The sequence below is a fragment of the Canis aureus genome, chromosome 7 (genome assembly GCF_053574225.1).
Source record: "Canis aureus isolate CA01 chromosome 7, VMU_Caureus_v.1.0, whole genome shotgun sequence".
In the NCBI taxonomy this organism is placed as follows: Eukaryota; Metazoa; Chordata; class Mammalia; order Carnivora; family Canidae; genus Canis; species Canis aureus.
In genome coordinates this window covers 16489373-16503091 of record NC_135617.1, presented here as the reverse complement: position 1 = coordinate 16503091, position 13719 = coordinate 16489373, and the positions used below count along the sequence as shown (strand labels likewise).

Genomic DNA, 13719 nt, shown 5'->3' with positions numbered 1-13719 from the left:
GGAGACCCCTGTCCATCAGCAAAGCTTTGGTATATGGGATGTGTGTGTGTGAATGTTTGGTGCAATGAGACTGCCTCTACTCCCTAAATGATTAGTGTAGTATCAGAGTGGAAGATCAGTCATGTTTATTTGTGACTGAGTGATTTTATTGAGGACAGCGTCTCTAATACCCTGCTGCCACCAAATATGTATTAAAAATAAGATATCTTATGTGCTATGTGCCTCTGGATTAACTTTACAAAGGAAATTGATGGAATATAAAAAAGTATCAGTGGAGGAATTATAAACCAGTTATAAAACTAAGGAACTTAATTTCTAACTCAGGCTAAGTGTATCTGTGTGTATTCATATATAGTATATATACATATTTATAGTACATATTTATTATATACATATACTGCATATTTATTACATATACATATATCACATATATAATATGGTGTATACACATGTATGTATTATATTAAATATTTTTAGAGCTATAGTGTTTTATATTTATATAATACATATATACACAGTGTTTTATGTACATGTATGTATTATATGTTTTATTAAATATTTTTAGAACTATAGTTTTGCCACTATACTAATACTAATATAGTATATATGTATTTATATTATTTATATATATTAATAATATATATATACATATAATAAGTAAAAGCATTTTAGAATATCAGAGGAATTGGTAACTCAATGGCAAGAGTTTGGGAAAGTTTAGGAATTATAAATATATATATTTGGATGGAACCTGGTTTCATTCATTCACAATGGCAGTAATACAGTTGGGCAGGCCATTTAATGGATTTATAGTGCAAAGAAATCCTTATATTCTGAAAGCCTTCTGTTTCCTTGGATATGCCATATTTTCAAACCCATAAGTTATTGTAAAGATTGGTAAAATTTGATTTTGTTGACAAAACTCATTCTAATTGGCAGAAAGTCTGGCTGTGACATGATATTTACTAGGCTGTTACGTGGAACCAATGCTAAACAACATTGGTATATTGGTATATATTGTGTAGTACACAGTATTTTAATAAGTCTTTATTGAGACCTATTATAGTAGAGACCCAGAAACCAATTCAGCCATTTTTTTTAGCTGAAAATCTTTCTTAAAGACATTGTACAATCTGTTTATGCCAAATGTTTAATGATTAAAAATAAATGTTTCTAATTGATAAGTAAATTCAGAAAGAAATTGTTTCATTTAAAAATAGGTTTCTTGTTGCATTTTTCTCTCTTTTTTTGTATATAAAGTTTTTATACAAACCTTTTTATTTTTGTGCTTCCTATATTTTATTAATGGCTACCAAAATAAACTCTATTAGTTGTCTAAGATTATTTGCTTTTTAGTAGTGAAAATTCTTCCTTATTATTGCATAATAAAACTGATTGTTAAAAAGACTTTTGTAGATTTTAACAAAGTTAATAATTTAACTATGTGATCTTATTTCATCCTAGTTTTTTTTTTTATTTTTATTTTTTATGTTAACCGTCTAATTTATTTGGTCTGCTCAGTGGCCCACAGTGGGCCTCATCCTAGTTTTTTAAAGTATAAACAAATGCAGCAATATCTTACATTATTTAACTAGTAAGTACTTTCTATCTTATTTGTATATATTGCTATACCTTCAGTCATACCTTAATATCTGATAAAGAAAGCTTAGTCTGTGAGGGACATTTGTGTCCTGGAACAAAATTTAAAGCACTAAATCATTTTGTGTGTCTACAATGGACAAATGATAGTGTATCTCTGTCTCTATAGATTTTAATTGTTATATCAACCAGATCTCAAAACTATGAGAAAGTTTTGACAAAATATTGGCCTAGAATGAATTATAATTTATGCTGAAAGATTTTAAGTCCATTCTATTTTGCATCGAAGTGCAAGAGTGAGTAAATTATGTATGATGACTTCTCCTCACTTAAAACCACTTGTAAAAGAAGAATATGTTTGTTTACATCTCACTAATATGCCAATGTTTAGGTAGTTATGTTTACTCCTGTTTGCCACAGGTAAACTGGATAGAACATCAGACAGCTCATTATAGAGACAAGTATGCTCCATTCCCAAAGTTGGATGACAGAACAAGTCATGGTGAGTATTGTAATTTTAGTGCTACCATACATCTTCAAGCTGTCTGGAGGTAAAATGCTTACTAAGCATTGCATTTGGGCTGTCAGAATGCTTTATGGCATGGTAATTAAATAAAGGCAGTGCTGTGGAGTTAAGCCAGTATCTGATAAATTCTAGAAATCTCTTCCAGAAAGCTCTTACTTTGAATCTGAAGTTTTGGAAGAAGTAGATTTTACAATTATTGACTAATCTTTCAGTAAAAGCACACTTTATAGGGTATTCACTGAAAACATTCATTTATGTTTTCTTGTGATAAATCAATGTCCAATTCACCTAGCAGAGAACTCAACTGTCAGCATGCTGCCCTTTGAAATGTTAGTTTCCCCTTTCTCAAGTTATATAATCAGTTACTATTTTTAAAACAACCTGGGGCTTCTGGGTGACTCAGCCGGTTAAGCCTCAAACTCCTGATTTTGGCTCAGGTCATGATCATAATCTTTAAAAACAAAAGAAAAAAACAAACAAACAAGGAAACATGACAAAAAAGCAAGATACGAAGACCCAAGATGGAAGTACAGTTATCTACTGCTTTTCGAAAGCTTGTATAATGCAGCTTTGCTTTTACAAAAAAAACCCTACATTAGTACCTGTTTACACTAACTGAAAGTAATCCTAAGAGGATTTTTATTTTGACAATAAGAGGCAAAAGTGAAAATAATTTTCAGTGTTTGTTTGGCAGTGAGCCCTTATGCAGGCAGTGCACAACCCAAATAGCAAGAGTGGCCCCGCCAAGCTCCTTCCCCTGAGCTATACTCAGCATTTCAGCATAGAGCTTTCATAGCTTTGAATGGTGTCTGTAAGCATCTGTGCTTTATCTGGCTTTATTTTGCACTTCTGTTAGCAAGATGTGTCCTAAGGTATCAGAAAAGCCTAAGAGATGTTACTTTTTGGGGGGGGGGGTGTCTGGGAATGCTCAAAAATTTTTCCGTATAAATTAATGGTAATTGCTTCTTCTCATTATGCCATTTTAGCTTAGGAAAGGTTTCATTGGAACGCTCTGCTTTCAGATAGCAGGGGAAAACTGTGTTAGAAAGAAGTGTATTTATTTAATTCTTGTCACTTGTCACTTTTCCTCTGGAATTTAGTGCTTAGTTTAAGAGTGAATTGCACATAATACCTCAGTAGGGAATGGATACATTTTTCCTTTATACTTATTTACCGATGTTCATTCTAATAGTTATAAACTGTGTGTTTGGTAAAAACATGCTATAGACCAGCACTGGGATCCAGAACTATGGGTCAAAGGCCAAAGGCCTTTGTTTTTTGTAAATAAAATTTTACTGGAATTCAGGCCATTTGTTAATATATTGGCTTTTAGCTGCTTTCTTGCTACTACGGCAGAGTTGAAGAGTTGTGACAAAGACCATGAAAGCCCACAAAGTCTAAATTATTTATACTCTGGTGTTTTACAGAAAGCTTATTGACCCCAGGACTAGTATAAGGATTTGCAAATTTTTAAAGGAATATACAGGTTTTGTGTGTGTGTGTGTGTGTGTGTAGTATGTAGTAATGAGAAAGAATAAAGATTTATTATTTCACATGATTTTTATTTTTCTTCACAGCGAAGAATATTTTGCATTATTGCTTCAAATTTTTAAGTCTTAACAATTTCCCGTAGAAGCTGCTCCTGCTTAGATGCAAAGCTGTATACACTGTCAGGTGGATAGTTAGTGAGCCAGTGTCTCTTCAAAGATAAAATATTTTCTAAACCATGCTGTGAGATTGGCATAGAAGGAAAACTGGGAATAGGGTTCAGGTGAGTCAGTGAAGTGGCTTCTAACCAGGCAGCTATTATATGCCTGAAAACTGCATGAAGTGAGGTTAGTCTGCAGGTCTTACCAGCTTGTTCTTGGCGAGACTCCCAAACCTCTAACTGTATCATGAATGCGACTTCATTTTCTATAGCAGACTATTCTCCATGGCTGTCTCAAAGATAGACCATGGGTCAATTTTTTTTTTAATCTGTTACATTTACTTTTCTAAAAAAAAAAAAAAGTAAAAAGAAACTTGTTAGATATAAACAGACTATGATTGCTAAGTTATTTTTAATTTTTTAATTCTTCATTTTGTTGTTAAATAGTTGTATGTGTATGTATGTGTATACACATGCACAATTACATAAAGCTGTAGGATCGTGAAAGCAGCTGTAGGACTGCTTTCCAAAATAGAGCTTTTCTATAGAACATCTAGCAGAAGGATAATAGATAATAATGGAATGGTTAACATTACTATTTTCAAAAATTGAAAGGAAATCATCATTCAGAGCCAGTTTGGCATTTTCTTATACGACATCCTATTTAGGGCTCTGAATCTCAGCTATGCATTTCTGTGAATTTGAATCCAACAGAGATGTAGCTTTCACATAATTTTCTTCAGTTACAAGAATCATAATTGTTGTAGTGGGATGCTTTAAGCCTGGGTCACTTCTGAAGTCATTTCTGAAGACAGCAAGTGCTCTTCAGGGACGTGCAAGATGAGGAAAGCACCTGTTGGTCACTGCATCTATGTTACCAATATAGATTTTGTACAGATCAGTGTGTTCAGGAGTCAGCTATGAAGAGGAATCTGAAATGTTTGCAATTTAGTCAATGTGATGAAATATAAGTATAAAAAATTTTTGAAATGCAAACCAGTTCAGATTAACAAAATATTTAGGTACTCTCTCAACTTAGTCTAGAGAAAATAGCTGAATGAGATATAAAAATGAAGATAGAACTATTTACATTGAGATTGCCTGAAAAAATTACCTCCTTTATTCTGAGGTGATTTTTCAGATTCAATTGATTATAATGTTAATTTACATCAAATCTTGGAATGACGTAAACTGTTTTTATTGCTGTTGTCTCAAAATACAGGATTATTACACTTCTGAATTACAATGATACATAGTAGAATTTTGAGAATATAGGACAGAGGTCAAACTCTGTGACATTGGGACAGATATAGCTTGCTGACATTCTATGGGCTAGAAATATTTTTAAAAACTAGAAATGTTATTAAAACTTCTAATTTGCAAATTTCTTTTTTTTAACTTGCAAATTTCATTGAAAATCTGAGACATTTTAATATTTGATATTTGTTTTAAGTGTTTTAAATGTAAAAATGTAATGTAAAATGTAAAAAAGAAATCAAAAGGTGCAGAGGATCATAAGGAAATGTTCTTGATCTCTCATTTTTAGATTTTTAAGTATTCTTCCATAAATATTCATGCTTATATGAACATGAGTGAAATAAACAATGAAATTACAATAAATATTTTCCTATACACAAGTACTTTTAATTCCTCATTTTATAATAACTTGTTTTAATAATTTTATAACTTTACTGCTTTATGCTTGCATTTATTCTTTCATTGGCATTGCTTTGGTATTTTTAAACTAAATTCTTGATTTTAATAGAACTTTCTCTTCTCCTCTCCTTCTTAAATTTTTTATTTCATAGGTTTCAAATGCTATCCTTTGATAGTTGATAGGAATTGTGGTCATTGCCGTGGTAGAGGGAAGAGGGCTTCACAGTGCAAGCAGAGCAGACTGGGAAGGTCCCAAGCACCTCTGCACACCATGCTACATTCTTCTTGGATGATATATCAGTCCTTTCAATGGCCATCCAAATGTTTCTGAACTTATTTTTCTGAGAACTGACAGTTAACAGCCATTCCTGGAGAAATAACTATCCTCTTCTTGACAAAAGTCTGGAAATGTTTAGCTAAATTAATGCATTTGAACCCCTCTGATCACTGAAAGAGCCAAAGTGGAGTGCAAAATCTAGAATTCAGGTCTTCTGATCTCAAATTTGATATCTTTTCCAATTCTTTTTATTGGTATTGAGATTGACGGATTTGGGGGATGATCAAGGAAACAGATATGACCATGAGGTGGCAGTAGCACACAAGGAGTTTTATTTGGGCAGTGCTTTGGCAGGTTTGCACAAGGGGAAAGTCCCTCACAGCAAGAGACCTTCCAGAGGTAGTGGATGAGGGCTACTACCCAGAAGGGGAAGAGGGTAAAGGGAAGTCCTGAGAAAAAGGATCAGAGAAGATGTTAGAGTCTAGGTGAGTTTACTCAGCAGCAAAATGAAGAGAGTCTGTGTCAGAGAGCTCTGAAGGACAGCAGAAGCTTAGAGTCTCTTACAGCTTCAGAGTTAATCTTATCTATGACTCTGATATTGGGTGCAGTTTTATGCATTATGCAAGGTAGGAAGGCTATGAATGTCTAAAATTCTGCTTATTTGGGTTCATTTATTACAACTGGGTGTGTAAAAATTTGAGCTTTTTTGGTGCCAGTGGGCTTTAGAGTTAGTAGATCCCAGCATGCTGTGGAGTAAAAAACATAGGGCCAATGTACAGAAGCCATTTTTAGCTCACTGTTATAACAGCTAGTACTAGTTTTGTATATGTGTGTCTTGTCATTATAACATACTCCACATATACATAAAAATATACGCACTGAAATAATGTATAATATGTACACACCATCTCTGTTTTGTTAACCCTATCACTTTGTCATAATGGCTCCAGGTTTTTTAAAGGAATAAATCATTAGAGTTGAATTCTTCTGTATATCCATTTTAAAACTACTCCCCTACTCACCTTCTTCAGAGGAGTCTTCTTTGTATGCTTAGATGTATATACTTTATATATCATTAAAACAATTTATAGGGACACCTGGGTGGCTCGGCAGTTAAATATCTGCCTTTGGCTCAGTCTGTGATCCTGGAGTCCTGGGATCAAGTCCTACATCGGGCTCCCTGCATAGAGTCTGCTTCTCTCTCTGCCTGTGTCTCTGCCTCTCTCTGTGTGTGTCTCTAAAGAATATATAAATAAAATCTTAAAAATAAAACAATTTATAAAGTTATTTTGGGATAACTTTATGTAAGTGTTAGCAAAATGTGCATAGCCTTCTGCTCTCTCCTTGTAATTTTTGAGATGGATCTAAATGACACTTGTAGGTAAAATAGTATTTCATCCTATGATGATTTTAAAAACAATTTCATATTCATGGACATTTAAGTTGTTTTGTTTTTCATTGTTTGCAAAAGCTGCAGTAAAGAACATTTCTGGACATATCCTCTTATGTAAATGTTGATACTTGGCTATTCCATTTTGATAAGCTCTTCATAAATTGGTATATAATTCCCAAACACCCTATGTGCTCAGATCTGGTACTTTATCGAAATTAGATATAATTCCTATTCTTATAAATTTATAATTGTAGTTTACTCCCAAACACCCTATGTGCTCAGATCTGGAACTTTATCGAAATTAGATATAATTCCTATTCTTATAAATTTATAATTGTAGTTTACTCTTGTATATGTTTATAAATGAGACTCTATGATAGCTTAATTTCTTTTATCATTTTACTAAATTTAAATTTATTTCTCAGATAGATTGTTGTCAATGTTATTGCTTGATTATTTCCCCCAATATTTGGTTTTGGTAATCCACCAAGGTGCACAGGCAAGTATGAATGTCTGTCTTTAGAAGAAGATTGAGTTAAAGACTTTTCTTGGGCACGTGGGTGGCTCAGTTGGCTAAGCATCTGCCTTTGGCTCAGGTCATGCTCTCAGGATTCTGTGATGGAGTCCCATGGATGAAGTTCCTTGCTCGGGGAGGGGGGGATGTCTGCTTCTTCCTCTACTCCTCCCCCTTGCTCATGCTTTCTCTCTCTCTCTCTCTCACTCTTTCTCTGTGTCTTAAATAAATAAATAAATAAAATCTTAATAAAATAAAGAGCCTTCCTGAATTTCTAGCACTGTCACTTGCTCCCTTAATACTTTATTAAATATATCAGAACAATTAGAAAATGGACATTAAAAAACGTATTATTTACTACAGCTCAAGTAATTTAAATCACTCTCCTAAGAGATGTATTTTGGGAAAAGTCATAGTGGCAGGCACATGACATGGTAAGGATAATGATCAGTATAAGCTGATAACTTCTAATGGGAAATATATACAGAGCTTTTGAATTGCATTTCAAATCACTCATTTTTCCAGCATTTTTTTGTATGCAACAAATGCATAGAAAGTGGTTAGCTAAAACAGGTAGTTTGAAAATATTTCAACATTTTTATCTAAACAAATGTCAGAATTTTTTTTGAAAATGAAAAATGCTAAGTATAATAAAAGTGTATATTTATGCTCTCGGCAGCCAAATGTGCTTTTTAATGGAATTTAAATAAATGGAATTTTTATGACAAAAAAAGCAACAGTAAAAGCAGTGATTATGTTTTTCATAGTTCATTTGCCGTCTTTGCCCTGCAGACCTTCTGTGGAGGAAAATGAGATCCCGAGTGAAGTCTACAATGTCATTGACTCTGAAGAAGGACTCAGAGACCCATTGGTGTTTAATGACCCTTACTGGCCTATGCAATGGGAACTGGTATGATCTTCAGAAATAGATGGTTCTTTGGCAATGTTAAGAAATATTATTTTCGTCATATTTTAATGCAGTAGACAGACACTTTTATGCACTGCCTGCTTTTATCTATTGGTTTTGCAGAGAGAGACTTAGCAAATTTTTGATGAAATATTACTGCCAGCTTATTAATGAGTAGTAATCCTTTTAATTTGATTACATCCTTAGGGTTTGATTTAGTATACCAAAGATAACAGCAAAAAAAAAAAAAAAAGACATTTAAATTTGGTGTGTGTAAACAGACTCATTACACAGAAATGTTGTTGCCATTCAGGCTTGAAGTTCTTGTTCTTGCATAACCAGAATATATCCTATATTACATCAATAATGAGAAAACTCTTTATGGATTAAGTAGATGTTAGAACATTGCATAACAAACTTTTTTTCATAATGCTTATGGTGTTGGATGTTTTAGGACCACATTGTCCTATCACTTATACATAATTGTGATAATAGGATTGAAAAAAAGCACATTTATCTTTTGAATGTAAATAAGTAAAAAAAAGTTGAAGTACATACTACTGAAGATTTTGAGAGGAAATATGTGAAGATAATGTGGTGAAAATAGCAGAGAGAAATTGAAGACCTTCTAATATCCATACTTATCTCCTCCTAGGTCTGTAAATGATGTAGTGTTTAAAGGGTCTCATACTATAAAATGAGAAAAAGGTTAAGTGCATTTCATCATATTTATGGCAGAATAGGGTGAAAATGGGCAACTGTTGTTGTAGCTCTTTTTCATATCAGTCATTGGTAGTTACCAAGCCAACTATCTGAAAAGAGTGGAAAACCTATGTTGGAAAAAATCCAGTTCACTCCTCTATAGCTTCAATTCATCTTTAAAAAGTGAAACATAATTAAAAATATTTTAAGATATATATATGACTATATTTGACATTTCAAACAAACAAAAAAACTCAATTAGAAAAAAATTGAGTTTTGCTTCAATTACTTGAAAGTGAGATAATCAGTATCAAGTGAGTGGACTAGAACTACTTAGGGTCATGAAAGTTAAAGAGAAAATGAAATTTTTAAAAAAGGAGTGAGGGAAAGTAGCTACATTAAAAAGGATGGCATGGAATAAGGGAAAATGTTTTTAAACTTTCTTTTGTTGGCTGTTTTGTTTTTTTTTTTTTTGACTTGAAGAAGCAGCAAAAATTAAGATGAATACACATAGAACACTTTATAATTAGTTCCTTAGCAAGACATACTTTTATTGTATCGGTTTTTAAATGCCAAACTCCCCCATACTGAAGTCAAGAATTTCAGAAGAATGCAATAGGGAAAGGGAATGGAGGACAAGTGATGTAGGAAAGACAAGAACAATTGAGTAGCAGTCAACAAAATGACAGGGATTAGAAATGGAGACAGATTTTAGAAGACTATTAAGCAATAAACCCTCTTAAAAGCAGAAGACAGAGATTGTAAAAGGCAAAAGGCAGAAGTAGAAGGAAAGCTCTATACCATTTTCTAGGGCATGAGTTGATAGACTTTTTTTTACAAATAACCAGATAGTAAATATTTCAGGCTTTGTGGACCATATAAATCTCTGTGGCATAATTTTGTTGTTGTTCCAGTCCTTTAAAAATGTGAAAACCTTAGCTTGAGCCATAGATAACCAGAGTGTAGGCTGGCTTTTATTTGCAGGCCATAGTTTACTGACATTACAGAGAATAATGGAAAAAGAGGAGTCAAAATATTAATCATTCAGACTTATCTGTCTCTTAGGCATTCAACTGTTGTATTATACTCTACACACATTACACAAGCACAACTCAGCAATGAAAGGTCAAGCCAGGTCATATTACTATCAATAGCTTTTTGGAGTATTATACTGTATTCCTCATAAGCACCCTTCTAGAGGCATTTCTGTCCATAGAAGAGATTCCTTGTAATACCTTGTAATATTAAGGCCAGCTATAATACAAAATTGCAAAGAAAAATGTGCAGTTTCCAATTGGATGTTCTCTTTAAAACATATTCCTAATAGCATACCTAAGCTGTGTTACAGAATCCATCCTCTGTCGAGAATACCAAATTTATTTATTGAAAGGTTGACTGGCAAAGCTGGGTTGTGCTGCCCTAACACAGAAAGGTGAGACCTTATCTTGGCTACCAACCATTAAGTAGCCTCTGTTAGTTACCAATGTTATCCTCCTTTCTCCACAACCAAATGTCCTGAAACAGAAGTCTTCTTTTATGTGCCATGTCCATCTACTCCTCAACCAAAAATATATGGCAGCCAACATGGTAAAGTTTCTATCCTGATATCTCAATTAAATGGCCGAGAGGAAAGAGTGAAAGCTAAAAGGAAAATAATTGTTTCTTACATTAGGTAGATAAAATAAAATAACCCATTTATGTTATGCTCAAAGGTCATTAGACATTGATTAGAAAAGTTACAGCAATATAATTTTCAAGAATATAGGCTTATCTAATTTTTAATGCTTTAATTTTTTTATTCAGAAGTTAATTTTGTGAAAAGGTGTTACATCTGCATACACTTATTTTATTTATAAAACAATGTGGCAAACAATGTAAAAGTGAGTTGACAACATGAACTTTCAAGAGCGAAAAAAGGTATCAGGATATTCATATACTCAGGGATCAATATCGGAGATAGGAGCCCTGGCTCAGCACAGCAGAGACTTGCCACAGCAGAGACCAGAGGGCCAGAGTAAGGATGATGCCAAAAGAGATTCAGCCTTTGAATTTATTTATTAGTTAATTTACTTATTTATTTATTCATGAGAGACACAGAGAGAGCCAGAGACATAGGTGGAGGGAGAAACAGGCTCCCTTAGGGGAACCTGAAGTGAGACTCCATCCCAGAACCCTGGGATCATGACTTGAGCCAAAGGCAGGTGTTCAACCACTGAGCCACCCAGGTGCCCCTCAGCCTTTGAGTTAAAGAAAAGGAAATGTTTGATCATTTTAACATGGATTTTTAGATGAAAAAAAGAAAACAAATTTTATAAATGTTGCTATGATTGAGTATATTAGGAAGGCTATAGACTTTAGGGTTATAGGCAATGTGGATTCCAATCCTAGGCTAGACCATGCTGTCTGTACTGTGATTATCATGAACATTTTAATCTGAAAATTTGTTTTCTTATTTGTAAGATGGGCCTAACAGTACATATATCACAGAGTTGTTTTTAGAATGAAATAAAATCATGGACACAAAGGATATGTCATGTTATTTAGCATGTAGTGGGCATTCAATGAACAACTTGGCAGTTGGCCAGATTCTTTTCCTACCTATAGGGGGTCAAACTTCCATTACATAGGAAATAACCTATGTTGAATGCTCATTTATCAACAATGTTAGATGACTAGAGCAGTACTAGTGCAGGTTATTAGTAATCCTTGTGCTAAATATAATAGGAATAATGTTTATCCTAGTGGTCTCTGAAGAAGGACTTACCCCCAGAGTGCATGGCAGATGCACTGAGATGCAGGAAAAAATTATGAGAACTTCCATCTATATTTATTTTTTTAATCTTTATTTTTTTTTAGTTTTTCTGAATATATTATAATCCACATATTACTATATTAACACATGATTTCATTTTATAAATAATTAAATATACATATAATATAGTTGTATGTGCAAACCATTTTTTTATGATAAGACTCATGAACACAGTGTCTGAAAGCAACTGTTATACTCAACAAATACTTATAACATGAATGTCTCAGTGTTTTTTACTGACTGCCTGCTATATGAACAGGACTAGGCATTAAATTTGAAGACAAGTTAGCTATAGATTTTTACTTTAAAAATCTTAAGGTCTAAAAGAGATGATAGATATACTAATAAATATTATTAGACAGAAAGCCATCCTATTAAGAAGATGGAGTTAAAGAAGTTCTAGTTTGTGTGAGATAATGTTTGAACTGAGATTAAATGTGGGAATATTATAAACAGAGGCATGGAGATGGAAAAATGTTGTTTTTGTCCAGAGAAAGTATCTTGGATATTTGAAGTCCAGACTTTATTCTATGCCAATAGAATTTTTAAAAAGACTTTTGAACTGAATATTTGAGCTTGAGTACCATTGATTTATTATTTTATCCATTCATTTATGAAACACTTGTTTGTCAAATACTATGGTCAGGCCCAATGCTATGTACAAAATACAAATATGAATTACATGCTATTCTTATTTTCAAAAGATTCATATTCAGTGAGAGAGCCATGTAAATGTACTCAGTGCATGTTAAAAATGCATAACAAAGGTGTGGATAAAAGAAAAGCCAATAATGATGACATTCTGAAGAGAATGACCTATTCCATTCAAGTATGTTGGAAAGCCTTCACTGAGTCAAAAGATAAATAAGAAAACATTTATAGTCCAAGAGAGGTAGGCTGGCTGAGCTTTGGCCTTTTTCGTGTGCCCAGAGCTTAGAGAAATAGCAATGGGAAAAAGGCTGGACAGTTTATTTGGGCCCTATTCCAAAAGACCACATATGCCAAAATATGGCATTTGTTCTTTGTCCTGTAGCACATGTAGCTAAGAGGCTTATGAGAAGGAAGTGACCCAATAACCTTTGTCTTGTAAAAGATGACTGAGGTGTAGTGGGTTGAGTTCAGAATAAAGGGGATCAAGATTGGAGGCAGAAGAGAACCATTAGGGGAAGTCTATTGTTCAGGAAAATGAAGAAATTTGGACCTAGGAGGTAAAGTAGAAATTTGGACCTAGGAGGTAAAGTAGTATTTACCTAGGAAGTAAATAAAGACAACGATGCAAAATCAAGCCATTTTTAGGAGGAAGATATTGAGGAAAATCTTAGGTAAATTTGGATATAAGAATTAAGGAAGAAGGGCCTGTCCAGAATGATTTGAGATTGGTTTGGGTGGGTGACTGTATTAAGTATAAAGTTGCCATAACAAAACACCACAGATTAGGTGGCTTAAACAACAGAAATTTATTTACTTACAGTTATGGAGGCTGGAAGTCCAAGATCAAGGTTCCAGCCGGTTTAGTTTCTCCTGAGGCCTCTCTTTTTGGCGTGTAGACAGCTTCTCACTGTGTTGTCACATGGTCTTTCCTCTGTACATGGGCATCCCTGTACCAGTCCTATTCGATTAGGTTTTACAAGACCTAATAAAGTGTATAAAGTCCTGCTGGATTAGGTCCCCACCCTTATGACCTC

At 33.5% G+C, this 13719-nt stretch overlaps 1 protein-coding gene across 1 annotated transcript in view; it reads left to right on the top strand.

The window, feature by feature from the left end:
* Positions 1 to 13719, top strand: part of LOC144316684 (uncharacterized) — a 507527-nt gene that overhangs the window by 392279 nt on the left and 101529 nt on the right. Inside the window, exon 7 of the mRNA XM_077902597.1 lies at positions 8406 to 8523. Within this exon, the coding sequence (XP_077758723.1) occupies positions 8406 to 8523 (118 nt within the window). The remainder of the gene's footprint in view (positions 1 to 8405; positions 8524 to 13719) is intronic.